This window comes from Aedes aegypti, chromosome 1 (assembly GCF_002204515.2).
Source record: "Aedes aegypti strain LVP_AGWG chromosome 1, AaegL5.0 Primary Assembly, whole genome shotgun sequence".
NCBI lineage: Eukaryota > Metazoa > Arthropoda > Insecta > Diptera > Culicidae > Aedes > Aedes aegypti.
Window position 1 is genome coordinate 145,239,699 of NC_035107.1, and position 22,783 is coordinate 145,262,481.

The 22,783-nt window shown below is 34.9% G+C and overlaps 1 protein-coding gene across 10 annotated transcripts in view; it reads right to left on the reverse strand.

The window, feature by feature from the left end:
- The window catches only part of LOC5565055 (synaptosomal-associated protein 25), a 69,012-nt gene that overhangs the window by 31,898 nt on the left and 14,331 nt on the right, over positions 1-22,783 (reverse strand). For 6 of the 10 annotated variants that reach the window (XR_002501286.1, XM_021849818.1, XM_001649333.2 and 3 more), the window contains exons 2-4: positions 13,055-13,148; positions 12,938-12,979; positions 847-895 (exon numbers count right to left, since the gene is read on the reverse strand). Coding sequence is in view for 9 of the 10 variants with exons in the window: in XM_021849818.1 (XP_021705510.1) it covers positions 847-895; positions 12,938-12,979; positions 13,055-13,147 (184 nt within the window). In the remaining variant the exon portion in view is untranslated. Of the gene's footprint in view, positions 1-846; positions 896-1,262; positions 1,312-3,211; positions 3,261-12,937; positions 12,980-13,054; positions 13,149-22,783 lie in introns of all 10 variants that reach the window. The other 4 variants (XM_021849802.1, XM_021849842.1, XM_021849830.1 and 1 more) reach the window with 2 other exon arrangements.

Here is a 22,783-nt window from a genome sequence, read left to right on the forward strand (position 1 = left end):
TAATAGAACATTATGCTAATTATTCAACAATCGAATACAAATACAAAAATAATACCAACTAAATGATAATCGCACACATGAAACAAAACTGATAACACCAAACTCAAAAAAAGAAACAATGAGATTTAGAGAAAAAGATAGAATTTGTGTTTTGTAATACATTGTAGGTTATGTCAGTACTCACTTGTGGATCTACTTTGAGAATTTGTAGTATTTTGTGGTGAGATTCTTTTAGATTTATGATTGTAAGGCAATAAGAAGCAGAGTTTTGCGTTAGTTGTTCAATGTGAATTATTTTTGTGCGGTGCTGATGTTTTAGTACTGGTACTGATCGTTGACAATTTGATTGTAGGACTACTCAATATCTGTTAGCTCGTACTGTTAGTGAATGGCTTTAAAGTTTTAGTGCACGGATTTTGTACGTAGTACATTGTAGTGATTTGTGATAATAGATTTGTTCTGTTTGATGTTATTTGGCCTATACTTTTCACATAAACTGGAAGGATAAAAAGTACGATTTGTTTATAGAGAAGGCTTCAAAGATAATAATTTGATTTGACATTGCTATGACGGTGTATCCATTATATGATACGCTTGCATGCTATATTGCTGGTTTTAGTTTGAAAGATCCTTCCTCCACCCCTATACATAGACTTGTTTAGTAATAATAAATATTTATTGTATTGTTAGTTTTTGCTTCCTGAACTTGATTTTAACCAAATTTAATTTAATTTCACTCACATGGCTTAAATTCTATAGACTTGATGATTTGTCGAAAACAAAAACTAACCTGTACCCACATAGCTATGAATAATGTTAATTGAAAACAAGCTATAAATGTCTTACCTCCTTGTTCGTCCAGCATGACGATGGTACGCATTCCCACTTCAGTGCTCTAGATCGAAAAATATCATAAGTTGCATCTTAGCAAATACAGTCTTGTTTGTATTACTAGGATAGCAGTGTCCTTAGGTTTACAATTTTAAGTTTATGTTACCTAATCTATAATAGTTATTTTGTGAGGAAATAAGCCTGATCTGTTTAGCTAGTATATGCAAATTTTTTGACATTATCTTTTTTGTATGTTATACGGCTGTAATTCTCGCTCACTAATCACTACAATTTTCGCACACTCTATTCAATATGTTGCTGTTACAACAATAACACTTCATACAAGTCTGATAGTTCAGTATTTTAAGATTGTTAGTAGTAATCAACACATTAATTAGGTTCTGATTTTTTTTTTCAATTCAAAAGCTTACCGCCTTGTAATTTTACCATATTTGTAGTTTTAGCTCCAGCTTCTTCGCTCTACAATCGGAATTGAAATATAAAATATAAAAAAAGAAATAAATCAAATAAAACCAAAATGTAAACTCAAACAATAACCTATTCAACTAATGATTTGAAATAATATTTGATAATGAATGACTATTTCATGACGTCTCCAATAGAGAGAACCGCTTTATGATTTGTAACTCAACTTTCAATGGACACGCATTTCAAGTACTAAAAACAAATAAACAGATTGACAAGCGCATAAAAAAGTTTTCGAAAGGGTTCCTTTGTAGAAAAAACAAATTTCGTCTGTAAGTGTAACTGGAAATGATATTGCTCCACAATAAATGAAACGGAAATAACCAAGCGACTACTTAGGACTGATAGTATAAACAACAGTGAGCAAACATGGCTATTCATCCGAACAAACGCACTAGTGTAAATAAACTTTCATTCTAATCAGCAAAGCTTCGAAGCAACATGTAGGAATTCTCATTATACTGCAGTTGTATATATGTGTACTGTATGATCAAACGACCCTTAGGCAACCACACTATTCAAAAATGTTCATGCTTTTTATCTCGACCCATGAAAATTGATTTTATATAATGAAAATTACTCATATCGCTCAACACTTTGTAAACTTTGCAATAATATAAAACAAGTTTGAGTATAGCGAATTTGGAGGATATGATTTTTTTTTTTGGTTTAAAGTGCGTTACGAGAGTCGTGCATGAAATGGAGGTACTCTACCGAATAAAAGGAGTGAATGTTTATTGTGGCAGGAACAATGACTATGGATGATTAGCGGAAATGTTTAGGGAATAAATATGTTCGATCGTGCAGTATACACATAGACTGAAGGACAAATAAAAAAGTGCTGGCTAATGTTCGCCTATGATTATATATTTTTTATGGTTTATGTAGGGATTAATTTATCGTACAGTCAGGCCACAGTTGTGAAACAACTGAGGCAGCGTCCATTTATTCCGTAACGCTGATTTTGGTAATTTTAGTTTGAATATATTTTATTTATTATTCATTCATAAAAACAGTTATCAAGATAGGTAAAAATCTATTCTGAATTGCCAGTAATGTTTACCAAGTAAATAGAATTTCAATCTGTTTCCAAATTCATTGCACGAGTCTGCTTATCGAGGTCAAACTATTGTTATTTTCTCGGTTGTATAACATTTTGCGGTAACCCACTTCGCGGTGTTCCATTTAGACCGTGAAATGGCATACCACGAAATGGTGCTAACCGCAAAACGGTAAACCGCGAAATGATACAAATCGCGGAATTGTTATTGCGAAATGTCGGACAACTATTTTCTCTCATTTTGTTTCAGATTGTATGGCATCAAAACAGAAAATTTATCTGAATGAACTAAACTAAACTGAAACACTGAAATGGTATTTCAGGACCTAAAGGAACACCGGAGAAAGTTGAATATGTCGAGGTAAGATAAAATAACTGAAAATCCTCGTAATATCATACTTTGATGAGAACTTTCATTGCGAAGACATTAACTTGATAAGTTGAACATTTAAATAAACAAAAATTATTTAAATCGCAAAGTTGTCATTGCCATATCTCGTTACTCCAGTGTACCGTTACTGAAATCCACTCAATTAGGCGAATAATATACCCTTCATATCTGATACACGAATGAACACCAGAAGGAATGAGATGGTTTGGGTGGAGTTTACTTGTGTTTGTTATAAAACTAAGGCAAAAATCGATACTTCGATTGTAATTCTAAATAATGGGAATAGAGGAGATGCGAGAGGGTCGAAATATATTGAGCTTAACAGTTCAATGTAGTCGCGGATGAAAATTATTGGAAGAAAATGTGATTTTTTGGAGATAGAGATAGAAAGGGGTAAGGGCAAATAGTTTGAATAGGTAGTAATGTGTTGTATGGTGACTCACCTCCCTGATCGTCAAGAGCTACCAGGGTGCGAATCCCGGCTTCCTTGCTCTGTTAATGGCGGCATTAGAATAATTAGGCAAGTAATAGGTGTCATTATGTAGTAGTTACAATGTAGTGATTTATTGGTTGTTGTTTTGTTGTTAAATAGACTATATTTGTCTGCTGGAACGTTGTTGCTTTAGTTTTCAAGTGGTGGAATTACAATTTTCATTGTTTAGTATCGCATTAATATTAATTTACAAATCGTTAAATTGCTTTAAAAAACAAACCCTAAATTGATTGTATTTTCAAGTAACGTATAACATCGAGTCTTCTAATAACTATGCTGGAAACAAATGAATCTGATGCTTAAATGTTGTGTATCTTACATGCCTCATAACCTTAAAATACAGTATGATTATTTCTCGATTAATGTATCTATAATTTAATATTGTGAATGAAACTCAACTCATATAATACATGAATGAAACGCTTTGGGTGGTATTGAACGTAAATGCATAGTGGATCAGTGTTTCGTAGCATTGTAGCATCTAGCTGGTTGGTATTGTCGGGTTGGGAATGCATATTTACTGCTTTAGCTGGAATGTAATTCTTTATGTGAAAAGTGCAATGGACAGGTTTACACACAGTTAATTCTTCTTTAATGCCACTATTCGCATCACAATCCGGAAACAAAATCTTCAGACGATGTGGTATTGATATGTGAATCGCTTTAATTTAATCCTCTAATACATGAGTTTGTATGAGTTTTGCATATGGAGCTTGTAATTGCATGTTTGGTTGAATTTGTCGTGGTATAATGAATAGATGTTAAGATCATATGATTACATTGAAACCCTGTTAGATCAAAACGAAAATACAGAATTGATTTTCAAATAAATAATTCTAATAGCGTAATATATTATTTTTTATATTGCTTATTTCTACCACGACAAAATAACATGTAAATTTTTGTAGCGATTAAATATACGGTTAGGTTGATTAAAAAACACATACACAAACATAGAAAATGTCGCAAGACATTTGAAACTTAAGAAAAAAATAATAAAATAATTGAAAACCATGTTAGAAGTGATTAAAATACCTAAAATTCAAAACCACATTCACTACATTGGGATATCGTACCTCTGTACATCATAGTTATGTAGAAATATAAAATATGCTATATAGATACACATTTGAAATATTAAATATGATGCATGCAACAGGAATTAAAAAAAAAGATGCGATGATTTAAAAGTAACCTATTAAAAACGATCTAAGGCCAATAAATGATAATAGATAATATGTCATGAACTGTGTAAATGTTGTTATATTTTAGAGTTTTATTTTACTTAATTCGTAACTTGTAAAAACACGTTGCATCAAACCAGGGCTGCCCATAACTGCATATTTGTAACATTTTACAAGAGTAGGCACTGAGTAAACGGAATACCAAGTGTGCATTTTATGGCAGTATGAGTAGAAACTAACATTTCTAAAAATTACCAAGAACTCAGAAGTGTTTATTTGAGGCTAAAATTTGGTACAGCCAACATCGCATATTGGGTGAATAATCAGAAAATAATTCTGATAGAAATTTAGAGGCTCATGTATAATTTCAATGTGACGACTGTTATGCGGTTACAATTAGTAATGTGACAGAACAACTTGCTATTTTTTCGAATTTTCTAGAACAATCATACCGATTTCAGTAAGTGGATCGAATGTGTTTATCGTTTGATGACTCTCCACGGTATTAACTCGAAATTGACAAATAGGTCGAATGTGACAAATACGCAGCTATGGGCAGAGGACTCTTGCCAATTCACACAAAATGAAACTCATTCTGGACGAACACAAACTTTGTATAAAACCTGTCATGCAACTTGCTACTGTGTGGGTTCTATTCCTTAAAATTTACGTTTTCTTCGTGACTCACGGAATTTCAGGCGTTTGGATGTGTTGTTCATACCATGAAATGACAATCACTAAAATCGGAGATAAACTATTCTAAACGAAAGTTTCTCCACTGATGATGAACCATATGCTGCTCGTTGTTTGGTGTTAGCGATCGTTAGTTAAGTGTCTATCTAACCATCAAGGTGTGTGCATTTTACTCTGTAGCCAGAGTAAGGTGTAATCACTTGGCGAAAGCGGCTTGGAGGCCATCTTTAACTTGCTGGCCGTTTTGTTTACAAACATTACTGCCTTGCCTGGATGATGCTGAAACTGAAACTAACTGTGCTGCCAACAGTGCGGACGAAATTGTCAAAAAAGAAAGAAAGGCGAAGAGCACATAAGGAGCAGGGGCGACCAGATTGGAATAATTCTTGACAACACTGTTTCTCTCTCGACTACCTGTCTCAGATGTTTGTAAACAAAACGGCCAGCCCTTCCTCACCGATGTGGGGTATTTAGAGGTGCGGGCGAACAATAAATCAGTATTTGTGATAACATCAGTTTTGAAGTGGTAGTTGTGCAATGCCAACTTCGGCGAGCCGAAAGTTCACGAAGTAGCCGAAGATGACGTCACGTTTAGGAAGCTGCGAACAAAATTTTTCGCAGCCTTGTCGTCACCATCAGCTGATCATTCTGTTTACATCTTTTTCGTGACTAATACAAGTAAACACATACTAAGAGCCGGACCTGTTATATATGACATTGCTTCCTCACCTACCCTGTCTGGTTTTCTCCACAAAGTGAGCATAATAGGACCAGTGCCGTAGCGTGCGGTTGGCCAGGTTGGCACCCGCCAAGGGCGCCAGCCTTTGGGGGGCGCCAAAATGCGTCAAACGAGCTAGAGATTTATTCAATTAGAGCTCCTATCAGGTCACAATTTCAAAGTAAATTTCTTAACGTAATACACTAATGTTTTTTTACACGGTTTTCTCTTGCACATTTTCTTTTTACACGGCTTTTTTCACACGCCTTTCAAAATTAACACGGTACTTTTTTTGCACGGAATTCGGAATCAACACAGATTTTTTTTCTTATTTACATGAATTTCGGAATTACAACAACATCTTTTTTTCTTATTCACACGGATTTCAGAATTAACACGGTTCTTTTTACACGGATTCTAGAATAAACATGGTTTAGTTTTACACAAATTCCGGAAATAGTCTCGTTTTTTGAGCCCTGAATTTTTTTGCACGGCACGTATTCCCCGTGTTAAAAAAAACTTAGTGTAATGGAATATTTGGTTTCTGAATCGTTTTCAAACATTGCATGATAGTGATCTTTCTTGTTCTTTCAATAGTCTTTATAACTTGTGTTTAATTAGAGGTTCATATTGATAAGGAAATATTCAAATGAACTTGATGAGAATCATAAAGACATTTTGAAAACACAACCCAAACAAAAATTCTGTCGAGTGTCAACGAAAGTTATTGCGTAACAGCTATTTTTTCAAACCTAATCTCACTGAATCACAGACTGAATTCTCGAAAAATCCTGAATGAAATTCACATATTCTTTCCCATGGTTCTCAGAGCGAGGAACATAGTTTGCAACGGAAAATCTTGAACAGGCCTTTCACATGATGCAAGGTGAGTTTTGGGAGGATTTCTTTTATAAACTTCTGAGCAGCTTGTCAAAATATTCATAAAATATTAACTTTCACAGAAACCAGAACAACATTTTCAGAGAATTCCATGTCAGTGAAGAACAAGCACGAGCTTGAAAGAATTAATTTTTTTTCCTAGTATGGACACGACTGACAATTGTTTATTTCTTTTTCGAAAATTTTCGATTATGTGGAGATGGTATAGCACTAATAAATTTTAGATCACTTTTCACCTGTTGGGTGTTCTAGAACTGTTGCAGTCTTACTCTAGTGAATTACTTACACAAACATCACTAAGAACAGGCTATTGAGTGAAAAGTGTTTAAAAAATCGCACCGAATTCTGCGATTGTCTCTATCGCTTTTTATCAATTAATAGAATAATTTCCAATTTTTACATGTTACTATCTAGGAATTGAAGTTCTTAACAATATTTCGTCGAAACAAAAAAAAAATTTTTTTTGATGATGAATTGGTGAAATGGTGAATTTGCTTCCATTTATTGGGAGGCTCTTGGAAAAACAACTAAAAAAATGTTTTGAGTAGGAGTTGTTATGCAAATTCATCATAAGGTTTCTAAAAGCCTCTGCAATTATTTTTGAAACCAATGTATAAACATTGTATTCAAGACATTTATAAATTAAAACAAATGGTCCAACGATTTGAAGAAGCATTTCTTAGTTGTTTCTGCAGATGCACCTCATGAATTCTCTTGTGGTTACTTCAGAGCATCTTTTAGATAATCTTCAACAGTTCTAAAGAAGGACTATCGTGGTGTACACGAATTTATAATTACAAAATATTGAAATGTACTCTGAACAAATGAATACTTAAGTGTCAACATGATTTTATTTTGTTGATGTTGATAATAATTTCAAAAGAGTCTTCAATGGCTATTGAAATTTATCCCAAGTAAGCATGCTGCTGTAGCTGCAATTGAATCGTGTAATCGGTATGAGTAAAGATAGCATTACTGTATAACTACAGTTGAAACTAATTTAAAGTGAGAAAGAGCACCTCATGAGCCATATTGATGTTATAATTTATAACATTAAATCGACATACATAGAGCCCTTCCCACTCTAAATCAACTGTACATGGGAAGTTTTACGAAAATCACTTACAAACTTGCATTATGAAAACTAAATTGACTTGGGGGCGCCCAGAGGGAGGTTGGCCAAGGGCGCCGTGAGGCCACGCTACGGCTCTGAATAGGACACCTTAGAGTATTGAACGCGCCTTGCTAACCATCTCTTTCTCATGGTACATGGACAGTAATGTTCGCATAGGTGACGTAAGCGCCTATGACGTAATATGATCAAAATGCACTTCTTAATAACTCTACATTTTTTACCTGATAATGTGAACCATTTTTGGCGTGTGTGTTTGAAATCCGTACACCCAATAAATAAGTCTTAATCCTTACATTTCATACAAAACGCCTAAACTTTTGCACGATACACTATACTGAGGGGTGAACCCAAACTTTTGCACGTGGAGTTGAGTGACTGTTTCATTGATTTTAAATAGTTTTCAGATTTTTCCGCCAAAATTGCGTGAGTGCTCTTTGAAGAATAAAGACACATTGATTTAAAATTTGGTCGATCCAATGCTAACTAAATTAGCCATGTTTTTTCAGTGTGTTTTTTGAAAAACGTCACAACTTTAAGTAAAAATCTAGTAGGTATACAAAACTCAAAAACAGTTTTTGGATAAATACCTATTAAGTAAGAATAACTAATTGGTTTTCGAATGCGCCGTAGAGAGTTTCAGTTGGACGTGTAATCACAGAGATATGGGCAAAATACTTTTGTATACTTGTTTTTAATAATGAATCGTGGTTTACGGCTAACCAACCGAGTGAAAGTTTGACAACTACCGAAAAGCTAAACATTACAATTCAGGTTAACTTCTGCGTTCATGAGTCCTCTCATAGCGTAGTGGTAACGCGCCCCAACTAGAGATCGGGGATTCGTGAGTTCGATTCTCACTGAGAAGACGTGTAACTTTTTCGCAAATCTTCACATCAATTTGTCCATCTAATCCAATTGCAAATTATATGTAAGGTTTAGCTTTTCGGTAGTTGTTATACTTTTGTATGTTTTTAGTGGCTGAACCTAAACTTTTGCACGGGAGTGTATGTTGACAAATTCATAAACTGCACAAGTGTAAAAAGAAATCGATTGTAGGAAGTTTACTGAAAAAGAAAAATAGATAATGTTTGTATTGATATCCTAACAGTATTCCATCTACTAAAGAGTTATTCTCATGCGATTCAATGACATTTATTAGTATTAAATCGTAATATAAATAAGAATTAAGATAAGTTATATAGTTAGCCGATAACGTTCAAGCGTTTTGAAGTGTCTACTGCAATTAAACAGTTTTTATTTACCAAAGGCGCTTCAAAACGCTCACATGGGATAAAACAAGTACGATTCATGCAACATGTACGTTCAGCCCAAACTAAACGAAAATAAACAGCACAACTGAAAACATTGTCAGGAACACGGAAGGGCAAACATCACGAAACAAAGATGAATTGTATTCAGAACAGACATCGTGGTCTAGGAAAATAGAATGATAATCAACAGAAAAAAAATTATGATGATCTGTTATGGTATAACAGCTATGGGTAACACCCGCTCCAAATTACCGTTGTTGAACTCTTCAGAATACAGTAAATTTTCAACATTATATACATCTTCAATACAGGGCTAGTTTAGCCCAATTAGCCAAAAGTAAAGGTAAAATTATATAGTAGCTATTTTTAAAACCAACTTGATGCTAACATCTATGTGCAAACAATGCTCATAGTTAACCGGAAATAATATCGTAGGGAGCTGGATTCTATTCTTGGCATTGTTGATTCACTTCGGCAAAGGCTTTTTTTTGAATTACCTATATGACAAAAAGCTTCTCGAAATTAAGGTGTCCAATATACATTTTCTGTCACAAGATGAAACAATCCATCTGCCTATGGAATTGAAAAAAAAAGTTATTCTTAATTAAAGAAATAACTAAGCTCTCATAATATCCATTTGAAATTTGTTTAGAGACCAGATTTGTTTTATCATTTACATTCTAGCACACGCTTGATATTATTATATGGGGCCTTCCTTAGCCATGCTTAAGGTGTCTGGGTTCGATTCCCGGTCGGTCCAGAACTTTTCGTAATGGAAATTTTCTTGACTTCCCTGGGCATAGAGTATAATTGTACCTGCCACACGATATACGAATGCGAAAATGACAATTTTGGAAAAGAGAGCTCTCAGTTAATAACTGTGGAAGTGCTCATAAGAACACTAAGCTGAGAAAGCAGGCTCTGTCCCAGTGAGGACGTTAATGCCATGAAGAAGAAGAAGAAATACCGATATGATTTCTGCATTCTGCACAGAAGAGAGAATCATGCGACTTACGCCCCTATTCTAGTACACGCTTGATATGTTCCTGATTAACTTTTCGTGATTTTTCTACCATAGAATTTAGCGTCATGTTCAACAAAGTTTTCGCTACACTGGGCGAAAAATTGGTCCATTCAATATGAACATTGCAACCGCGGTTCAAATTTTGGTGCAAATCTTCGGTTTTATCCGAGGTTCAGAACGATTCGCTCCCAAAACGACAATTCGTCCGCTGGGGTGAGCTGCTGTCGTCATGATGATGGTTTCCGAAAGTAATGTCAAACCCATTCATGGTTTCGAAACATTCGGAACAAAATATTTATTTTCACCGCTTAAGTGAAGTTATGTATGAAATTTAATGAGATCCAATGGTAGAAAATTCATTTATCTACCCAATGGATTTTTAGACAGCGGAGAATGTCCCGAAACGTGTTTTATTCAAGCGCAAAAATCGCTCAGGCGAAAATTCCAATAAAACTAACCTCACATATCCTGGCTTTCCAACCTCAAATTAGTGCTCCTACCAGCCGGATCTCAATTTTCATGAAAGTAGTGTAACAACACAAGAAACAAACGTATGTAGAACATAGAGAATGAATATTCCTACCTTTTCCGCTTAACTGTTTCACTGTTAACCGTCTTTTATCAAGAAAATAAAACATTTTTCCCCACAGCGGCATGTGATGGATGCGTGAAAAATCAAATCTCTCATCCCCTGGCTAGTTGCGCTATCAAAGTATAGATGGCTAACAGTATGTTGCTTTTCGCACTTGGAAGCGTATAGCACAAACGGACAGACAGAAAACAGTGTTGATATCCAAAGACATTAAATGTATTAAAAGAAAAAAAAAAAGGAACGACTCTTTATTTTGCCATATATTTTACCGGCGACATGCTATTCAAGAAACACTACTACCATCTTTTGAGTGAAAAGTGCGTAAACATTATTTTCGGCAACTTTCAAATCATCGTGCAATTAAAAAAACGATGATGAGAAAGAAATCAAAACAAACATGCTTAAAAAAGTAACTCGCAATTGCGAATGACTTATTGTCGCACGCCCACTAAATCGGAACGTGCGTATGGGACACGCGACGTGTGACTCGTTCCCGACATAACTGTCATAATGACATGTGTGGCGCTGCATTCTTCTACGATGTTTATGAACACAGCGCACTATTCAAATATTAGTCGCGACGCTAGGAGATTGAGAAAAAATATACTTAAAAATAAATGTTTGTCCTAATTTCTGTCGGATCCATAATACACAAAATCAGGCTCTTATGAACCAACACAAAATTTGTGTTATTTTTACACATGCTAAAATAATGGCACGTGTGCTGATTTTTCATTCTTTTTCTTACATTTTAGGACAGCTGCTTTAGCTGATTGACGACCCCGTTTTAGCTGGGTAACTTTTTTTGAGCGTGAATGTCATAAATGAACACTTAGTCATCTGGTGGACACTAGGAGGACGCCAAGTAATAGTTTGCTATTGACTCACCAGAGCTGCGCTTTTCATGTCGCCTTAAAAAGACGGGAGTCGGTTATATTTTTCCTTCAAAACATCTTTGATGATATAGTACAATCTTTGATTTTTTCATAAAGTTACCGTTAAACGTTATTCAAAATATTGATCTTAGTTGATCTGCTTAACTAAAATGTTTATTTAAGCCTCAAGTTGCATATATGCAAATCGTAGAAATTTATCCGCGTCGATTTTAACCGTTCCCTGTCTGTCTGCATTGTGCCATTATTTGAAACTAAGTTTAAACCGAAGTACATGTGTAAGTACCGGGTTCGGTTTGATACACTAATACATAGACGAAGCGCGTTTGCGGTTCAACACAAGTTGCAAGATTCAAACCAAAGTTGCACATCGGTTCTGTTCAAGGAAAGACTGGTTTCAACATGATTACATTCATTATTTTTTATTTATATAGGTATGCCCCACATTCAGGTATTGATTAATCCTTTTGAACCAAATCATAATTCAAAATCAATATGAAATGCAAACAAATGTGTTTAAAGAAGATTTAACTGTGCATAAAATAACGTATAATTGTAAATAAAAGAGCAATGAGGCAAATAATATTGAACCAATTCTAAAAAAATATTAGTATGCCAAACTTTAACCTTCATTTATGAAAAAATAACTCATCATTGCCAAAAGTTTTTGAAAAACAACAACCTCTTTTTAACTATATTTATAAATGCTACTATTCTTCAAATAACACTGTCCACAGCAACATTGTTGAGTCAAGTAATATTTAAACTTTTTAAATATAAAGATGATACTGGATATGGGGTCTAGACAGAAAACTTGAAATTAGACGTGAATGAATCACTCGTTGTATTATTTACAAAGAAAATCAAAAGTTCTAAAATATGTCAAACTTTTGTTTTCACACTTGCTTTACTGGAATGAAGCAAGCTAACTACCAAACCGATGAGAAAATTAAACTTAGCAAATACTTTGGATTGAAACAATAACATAATGCACAACTTGAATGGCAAAGAGTGAAAATTCAATTTCAATACACTGTTTAAAGAACTTTGCTACTTTCAACTACATGTTTTAATTGAAACTTATGTTATTTCTTCTACTAGCATACTTGGCTCATATTTTTTCTCGTTTTCTGGTTTTGCTACGCTGTTTTTTTTAAATATATAACCCTACTTTTGTATGCTTAATAAGTTTTACACTTTTATATGCTGTTTAACACTATGTAACTGTTTAAGGCCGTCGTTTCATCAAAGATACAGATAGCTTACCTCTTCACATAGTGCCAGCATACGCCGAGTGCTGTCCAGGGACTGCAATGAAACAAAGTTAGATTAGAGTTTTATTTTTTCTTAAAGAAACCAAAAGGTTCAGTTCGAATATCTTACTTCATCCACCACTTGCTGCGATTTGAGCTGCAGCTCCTGTAGCTCTGTCTTTGGGGCTCCGCCTCCATTCTCTGCGGGTACTGCAGCAGGCATTCTGCAAATGAAGAGTTATAACGAAATGAGATTCAGGTAACTAGTTTGTAACGTTTGTAAGAAAAAATATATATAAATATCAGTATTGCTACAATGATCATACAACGTCTCTATTCAAAATGCATTTCCCTTCATTCATACATCACCCTCTGGTACATTCAACAGGATATGTCCAATATGCAAACTGAATGACTAAAGTAAAATAACATACTGGCTTATATTTTCGTTTTGTTTTGAACCCAAATCCCTGTTGGATAGATTGGTCAATGTGAAACACGCTCATTCATCATTTTCAATATGCTGCTACTGTGTCGAAGCGTGGTTATGATCAATGGTAATGTAATGCTCCGTGTCTATGCACTTGTCCGTGAATAACAGAGAGAGACCTTTCGTGACAACTCTCCGGAAAATGCCGTCACGCACCTTTCTCACTGCTCTCTGTTTGGTTTCTCTCATCCCAACCGATGACAACTATCGCGTGGCTTTAATTCGCATTTCGTGAAAAATCAATATCACATAGAATAAGAAAACGCTGAAAGTAAATTCGAAAGCCAGACGACGGTGATCTTCTGACTATGCGCTATGCAGATCGTCTTTATCTAGGTATTCTTTATGATATAGGTGCGAGCTATTTTCTTCCAAATTTGGTACTGCCATCGTCATATGTACTACTGAAAATGAATGGTCATTACCTTTCGCTTAGCACTAATAATATAAATAGCTTCTTACGAGTGAAGTAGATATATAGATTACTTGTCTTTCCTGTGAAAATGCGTGTTCAACCACGTTCAAGATGTTACAATGGGATTCCGTTTTTGGCATGCTCCATTTTTGGCACCCCCCGATTTTAGCATCAAAATGGATCCGTTTTTGGCAACATTTTTGAATACCATTAAAATTTGTAATTCTTTGTAAATATTATCGTGTCTGTTGCTTTATTTATCTGAATGGCAGGTCAACTACACACCGTTTACATTCCAGATCTTCATTTTCGTTGATATTCCCCCAAATCTCATTAACTACTAAGGGCTCCCGTACGCGCTTATTTACTTCAGGATGATCATTTGTCATGCATTCGCAACGTTTCATAAAGCCATTCATCTCCACCACAATCACAACTAGAGATCAATCTCCAAGGCATTCCTATTAAGTATCAGGCCCACTTGGGTCTGCCAGTAGGTGGTACACTAAAAATCACTTCTCTCCAGTTTTGGAACAGCTTGTTTGAACAGCACAAGCACATTAGGCAACTAAAAGTCACCTTTTTAGCTCACTGTTATTATTGTGGAGATACATTGCGCATGAAAAACACACCGCAGTAATAAATGAAAATACAACAATACACCCGATTCTGTTTTTGCACGGATTTTTTTTACACGGCCGTGTAAAAAACTTTCCATACATTTTTTTCCGCCAAAACCTTATTTTTGCATGAAACGTCGAGAAATGGTGTTACTTTTTTTGCACGATTTTTGAAATTTTGAACTGAAAACTTTTTTTTGCACGGTACGCATCCCCCGTGGAAAAACAGAATCGCGTGTATGTCGTCATCATAACTTTTAAGGAATTTCATAGAATAAATTGCTTAATTCTAGTGAATTGCAGAAGTGGCAACATATAATCCATAAAAAAAGTGAAGATTTTACTATATTGCATATTATTTTTTAATAATTCTAATGTTCCATTCAATACCGGCACAAATGCGAACACAGTCCAAACTACAACTTATTCTCAATAATTGACTACGTTCCCTCTTTGTTGGAAATTCTTTAAGACGTTAGATTTTTAAGAGACGAGTTCGGTACAAGATTTTTAATCAAGGATACGGGTCTCAACATAAACAAAATATTCCGTACAAGATTTTTAATCAAGGATACGGGTCTCAACATAAATAAAATGTTCTTTGCCAGCTGGGACTATGAGTTTCCTGGAGAATCCTTAGGAGATTCTTAGACCTTAAGGGACTTCTCAGAAGTTTTAACGGATTCTTGAGAATGTCTACAGATTCCTAGCGGACACTTGGTTTTTTTTTTGTGGGATCCTGCGAATGTATAGTATGTTATTGGGGATTAAGTCCGAAATTTGGTGATTCCCAATAAACTCTTAAGATTTCTAGGGCATCCTGGTAATTCCTAGCGGGAAAATATATATAAATAATATATAAGAATAAAAAACATTTGAAAGTTTTCCTGTAGATTACTTACGAGCACCTGAAGATTCCTATCAGGTTCTTGAGGTTTCATAACATGGATATACGTAAATATATGTTTTATATGTTTATATGTTTAGCTAAATAAAAACTCACTTCAAGTAAAAATAATAAAAGTTGTATGTGTATTCTACAAAATAACGAGTCGCATTTATGGATCATGAGATGTAGTTGTTTATGTCTGGTCTTTTGACTGCAGTCAATCATTCATTATGAAATGCTTTACTTTATCAGATACATTAATTAGGAAAATATTCTAAACTTACCGAATTTTGTAAAGTTTTACGCATAAAGCCTAAAGTTGAACTGATTTTTGATGTTTTTCAATACCCAGGGCTTTTGATTTGTACTTAAAAACGTCTTTGTATGAATACAGTAACACATTTAATTTTTTTCGTATTCTTACACAGTTTTAGGAAAATGTTCAGTTCTTGTATAAAAGCCACTTTTACGATTATTAATTTTAGATGGCCCACTCATACAAATAGTGTACATAAAGCTTCTAAAAATCATTAAAGACGTTAAGGTTTAAAAAGCATGGATGTTGAACGTTTGCCACAATTAACATTTCGGCGCTATAGATCCATAGCATAGTACAATATTACGGAAAACTGCTTCGAAGTGAACCGTTCAGAAGTCTTTATGCCATATGGTTCTATAAGGATGATGTAATAACATTCTAATGATGTTTTCAAAACCAGCAGTTTAAAAATAAAATTTCAAATAAGGGTTCCGATTTTGGCACGGTTCCGTTTTTGGCAACTGAAAATTTCGACTTTGTTGCCAAAAACGGAATCCCACTGTACTATTATAGCTCTCTGGAGGATTATAGGGGTAAGTGAGGACAACAAACGTTGCGTTGCCAAGCAGTAGGCTATGGTAAACCACTTTAAAATACAGTCAACTCTCCCTAACTCGATATTGAAGGGACCATCGAGTTAGGGAGGTATCGAGTTACAGAACACAAAACCTGTGCAACTGCGATCCAAGGGACCATCAGGTTAACCATGAAAACCAACTTTTATTATGGTTCTCTAACTCGATATCGAGTAAGGGAGAGGTAACTGTATTAGGTTTAAGCTGAGAGAGATGAGACAGCTCAAAGACAATTGGCATGTCTCGTTGCCTTCTTTGACTTCTTTCTTTAATTCTTGGATTGTGCACAACAGTCAGATGAACTTATTTTGATCAAAATCAAATTCACTTGTTGTTCACTATGAAAAAGAATATAAATAAAAAAAGTCAATAGCAGTTTGCCAACACACAACTATATTCAGGTATTCAACTTTTTAAATTGTGAAATCGTCTAAAAAAAGCATGAAATTTAATTAAAGGGTCGTCCATAAATGACATAGCATTTAAGAGGGGAGGGGGGTCCCAACAAGCGGACGTTTCATTTTAAATCATGTCGGTAAAAAGTGTAACGCTTAAAAAAATGACAAACAGTTTCTTATCAAACTTTTTTTGTTTGACTTAATAAATTTTAACTTTAGTACAAGACATGTTAAATTTTCCTAATAAATGCAATCAAATAGATTTTATAAAGCTTTAAAAAGTTATGTGAATATTAAACAAACTGAAAGCTTAGTCAGTTGATTAAAAATCAATGTTTTACCGAGTTGGAAATTGTTTTTTTTATGTGTTAAGAAATCAATCGTTTATTCACGCTTATTCATATTTTCTGATTTCTTCAACAGAATTCTAAATGCTCATTCGGGCAAATAATAAAAGTTATTATAGTAAAATAAGATATTTATTCAGTAAATTATGTGTTCAATGTTGCAGGAGATCTCTACTCTATCAACTCATTGATTTGTTTGATACACACTTAAACAGACTTTATGAGTTCGGTAAACGAAATCACCGAAACCGATCTGTAATTCATAAAAATACAGATGTTTCGGTAAATGGCCAGCTTTTGACAGTGCGTCATAAACAAAATTACTGAATTTCGGTAAGCAGTGGCAAAAAATTACCGAACATTTTGTGAATCTGCGATATCACCGAAGTTTGTAAAATGTTCCACTGACAATTCGGTAATCAATGGGTTAGACTACCGACAGCTCAGTAATCTGGTCCAATCGGAACGTCAAAACAAAATCTTTGCTATTCACGTGTGGATTTCGAATTTTGATTTTATCTAGCATTATAGCCAAACAATTATTTTAAAGTATTAGTATGAGTGTTGTCATTACAGTAAGGTTAAAAAGCGAAGTGTTCAGTTCACATTGAGTATTATTTTAAATTGTTTGCAGCCCATGTTGACGTCCATCGGCAGCTTTTCCGCTGCTTCTTTTGCAGCACTCCACCAAGCGTCTACGTCACAGCTACATATTCTGCATTTGGTTGAATTCGACGTATGCAGCATCGGCATGTCTCCAATAATTGTCAAGCCAAGTAAAAAAAATGATTTGCAAGTTAATCTGTTGATAAAGTTTAGTGAATTAACCCTATATGAATGTTATTTTTCTTGTTAAAACAATCATCCTGAAGAATATCGCTAGTCCTGAGCCACAGATTTTTGGTAAAAATTTACCGAACGTTCAGTAATTTTGACAGATGCCATCCCAAACGCAAATTACGGACCGTTCGGGAAATTATATCTATTCATTTACCGAACTGATTACCGACAGCTCAGCTGTTGAGATTTCGGTAAATATTATACCGACATCGGTGATTTGTTCTAAGTGTGTATATTGGTGTTCTTGATGGAACAGCCTGGATAATAATGAGGACATCAAATTCGAGTGTTGTCGAAATAGCCCAGTTTTCTAAATCACTCGGTAATTCAACGAAATAGCATTTTTATTATATCATTGTTTCAGTATGTAAGTGAAGACTATTTCAGTATGCCGTATCGAGTCAAGGGGTGTGGGTTCGATTCTCGCTTCAGCCCGAAAAAGTTTTCGTCAGGAATGTATTTCGACTGTGCCACTGGGCGTTGCCTGCTAGTCCGTTCTCTAGTGTGGTGCTTCCTTCAAAGGGCAAATCGTACACTGGAAGCATTAACGTATCAGTGGGCCGTATGAATAAAATGTAGTAAAGTTGAGTTTACTACATTCTCGGTAGTAAACGCTATATGTGGAACACGAGTGGAACATGTTTGTGTCATTTTCCTTTCTACACCTTTCGAACATACTACAAACAACGCATTGCTATGAATAAAGGTAGCATTTACTACAAAGCTACTGGTAGTTAGCTTCAGAGGTTGCTACACATGCTTTCAGATTGCGGAATTGAATGGAATAATTTACTTTTGAGTAAAAATCATGGGAAAACGATATGAGTTTTGATATTTCGGAAGGTATTTTGAGTTTTGCTTAGGAATTCTGAGGTTACCAAAACATTCGCCCCGCCAATGCTGAGATTCCGGTAAGATTACCGGCAGTAGCAATTTGTAATATCCGTGTGAATTCTGGCATTACGATAATTATGTTATTTTCTAGGAATTTTAGGATGTCGGTAGGAATTCAGATATTTATAATGTAATTTTACTTGTAAACTCTGACATCTCAGATTTCCTTTTGAATTCCGGAATTCCTGTAGGAACTTTGGGATTCCGATAGGGATGTCGGATTTTTTGTGATAATTCTGGAAGTTTAAATACCATTCTAGGAATATTGCGGAAATATTAGGAATCTGTTAAAAACTCTAGAATTGGGGTGGGAATGGGATTCCGAATATTAATCTCTTGGAATTCTGTGGGTATCTTTGAGACGGTATTTTTGTAAGAATCTATGAGATTGCGGTGGGATTCCTGCGAATTATTGTGTGAATATTTGTAATTCTGAAAACCAATCTTCGTAATTATTGTAAAAACCTTTAAGATTCCGTTGATCTCCAGTTCCGTTGGAATTTCAAAGCAAAGCTTTAATATAAACGATTTGAATGTCGGTAAATATTTTATAGATTTCAATGGGATTTTTTGTGAAATCGACAAGAATTTTGATAATTTCAAAGGGAACCATGGTGTTTTAGGGGAGATCCTCATTGAATTCTAACGACTGCCAATGGAATCACTACAATTCCCATAAAAATCTCGACATTCTAAGTTCTAGGATACTATCAGAAACCCCACCAAAATAGCGAGAATATCGTAGAAACACTTAGAACTTCCGGAATTCAACATGCTGTTAAGAAAACACACGGGGAGCATCAAAATTCTACCGCAATTTGACCAGAATCTCAGTACTGGTGCTAGAAAATATGTGGTTCCAAATTTGATAGCTGTAATCTCAAGATCTCTTCATAGATGTTAAGCTAGTATTTAAAAAATCATCAATCACTGGCGTTGGCGAAGGCCGAAAACCACCCAGAAAATTCTTTGATGTACCATCATCATAAAATCATAGACATAAAGAGAATACCAGACTAATCGCAAAATTACACTACAAATTTTGTCAAATAACAGCACCTTCATGATTTGTGCAAATTGTCGCGTAATCGATTAGATTCCATGCATTTTCTTCATATGCATGATTGTATTAATTTTAGGCGTCACTCTGAATAGATTGTTCTTTACGTGCAGAATCACTCTGCACTCTGAATGGAAATTTCTTAAATGTTCGAAAAATTTTTTATTCATACCAAAAGTGTAGTAAACTTTGTGGATTTTGTTTTTGAGTAGATGCTACATGTAGTAAAGTTCAAAGTTTTTTATTCATACCACCCATGTCTTTTTTTATATTAATTATTATTTATGAATCTGGTACCTTTTACTTGTTCGTACCTACGCAAGAATGGCAATCTAGTGATCATGACAAAATCCATGATGCCTTGCGTTGTTCTTTATTCTGCGATCATAGCAACAACGATTAACTCTTTGTCGTCAAGTTATCACAACAAACTACGCTCCGCGTGTTGCACGTGTGCTAGCGATTAACTGTTCGCGAAAAAAAAGTTTTATTATTTTGAGGATTTTTCCACTTTTTTTTAATGATCTACCTCCATATATGCTGTTTGTGATTCTAAAACAGAATTCTAAAGAATTAGTGGGCTTCGTAGCAAAGCGGTTAGCGGCGTCAGTCGTTTAGGCGTATTGTGCTACGAACTGAGGGTTCGATTCCCGCCCCAGTCGGAGAAAACTTTTCGTCAAACGAAAAATTCTTCACTAGTGCACTGGTCGTTTCGTGTGTCCGTTGTCTAATGTTAGTTATGTTCAGTCTGTGCAGCCTATGGCTGGATAAGGTGTAAATTGTCTTTTTTAAAACCATTCGGACATTGGTTGAGCGATAAGGGACGATTCAAATATGACGTCCATAGTTTTTTGAGATTTCTAGACCCCCCTCCCCCCTCTGTCACGCTTTTTCCAATACCTTCTACACGTACTGTCACACTTTCGTAGACCCCCCCCCCCCTCCCCCTAATGATGGACGTCATTTTTGGATGATCCCTAAATAATAGCGTGAATGCAGCATGATTCAAGTTGATCGCTACTTGTAACAACATCCGATAAACTCTTTGTCCCACGACAAACTGTGCATCGGATTCTTCATATATCCGCTATACTCGCGCGTAATGAGGTGTTGAAATCATGCTGCTGCGAGAGTAAAGACCCTCTTAGATTATTCCAATACTGTGTTGTTGATCGCTAGAGCCGATTTTTTTCCATCCTTGTACCTACGACATTTCTGAGCTATAAATACTGGCTGCCGTAGGCGTAAAAGTGAGACTTCCCGAACTGTGAACTGATTAACATATTATTTTGTTCATTATTTGCAGGATACTGAAGTGGCGAATATTACCCTTCAAGTCGTCGCGTGGTTTGCCACCGTCAGAACCACCACGCTGCTGTTATGAACAAAAAGCGAGGTTTTCTCAACAGTGTTGTACAAAATACAACAGCGCGACGACTGGAGTGTTAATAAAGATGATTGGATTTGACGAATTTCGGGATTTCCCGTTTTCCGGGATATATAATCTAACGTCCCGGGAATTCCGAGATTCCCTAAATAAACGTAAAAATTGATAAAAACTACCAAAAATTTATACAATTTTTTCTCCTAATCAAGCCTTATTCGATAAAATAGAAGAATAAATAGATAATTATGTTCAAGAAAAGACCTATTTATCAGATTAGCAAAAAAATGTTTAATTGCAAAGGTTTATTTTATTTATTTATTTAAAAGGTTTATTGCAGTACTTTTCAACACTAGACGTTATAAGCCTAGGTCCTAGGCCCTAGGATGATGACCATGGTCATCTACAATACCCTCAATTATCTTAAATCGGTTCTTTTGTTCCAAAGTCATCAGCTTCTAAATTATCTGAAGCAAATTGATTTAAAATTATGATTGAAATATTTAAATGTTTGATATAGGTTTGATATTTTTATGTTTAATTTTCTTTATATTATAGAGAATTCGACAAAAAAATGTGACAAATCCATGCCTAGTAAGTAAGCTATGATTTTTTATTAGTCACTTCATCAGAATAAAAAAGTCACACATAAAATGTAATAGGGGAAGGCGGAACACAGAGGCGACTCGTAACCTCACTTTTTACCTGTTCTACGAAACTAAAAATGATTAATTCGGTAAATTTAGATTATAAAAAAAGAGTAAATTATTGGAATCGTCCTTTCTAACAAATCTCTTCTCAATACACACTTAGATTTTATTTCGTTGTTCGGTAAAATTTGTTACCGAAAACGAACTGTAAATGAATATTTAACTGATGTTTCGGTATTCCAAACAACCTGTACCGAAAAAACGTACACAATTAGGAAAATTCAACGAATATTTGTTTGTTTTCACCGAAATCGTCAATTCATTTACCGAAGAACTTGTGAACCGTTCAGAATCACCGTAGCCAGTAAAAGTTTACCGTACACTTCGGTACCTAGTGCTACAGTGCTTTACCGAACAAATGGTAATTTGAGATTTTTACACCGCCATATTTATTTGTGCAAGCAAGAACTGCTAGAAGGGAAAATGCACTGTCGAGAATCGTTCAAGGTAAAATAATCGAATAACTGGTCCCACAGAATAATCCAAATCGTTATTTTTCTAGACGGAAGTTGACCCATCCAAGACGGAATCGGCGGCACCAACTTTGTCCACTATAATGGGCGACTAGCTGCAAACGTCCAGCTGGGATGTTTCATTAGGTGGGTGTTCAATGGCGCTGAACTTGCAGCTTGCTTTTAGTTTGATGGTGGCCTCCAGTGAAATTATATTGACATAAAAATTAAACATGTCAAACCGAATAAATAAAGTTCTCGAAATAAATTAGATTATTTCATTAAACATCAGAAAGAACTGTCATTCTTATTTTGTTTATAATCATCCTATCTCATTCTGACGGCCTGCAAATATGAACAATGCGTTCGGTAATAATTTTAACAAATCGTTCGGTAACCATTCACGAACGATTTGTAATATTTTGACAGCTGCGCTTTGATTCAAATTACGGATTGTTCGGTTATT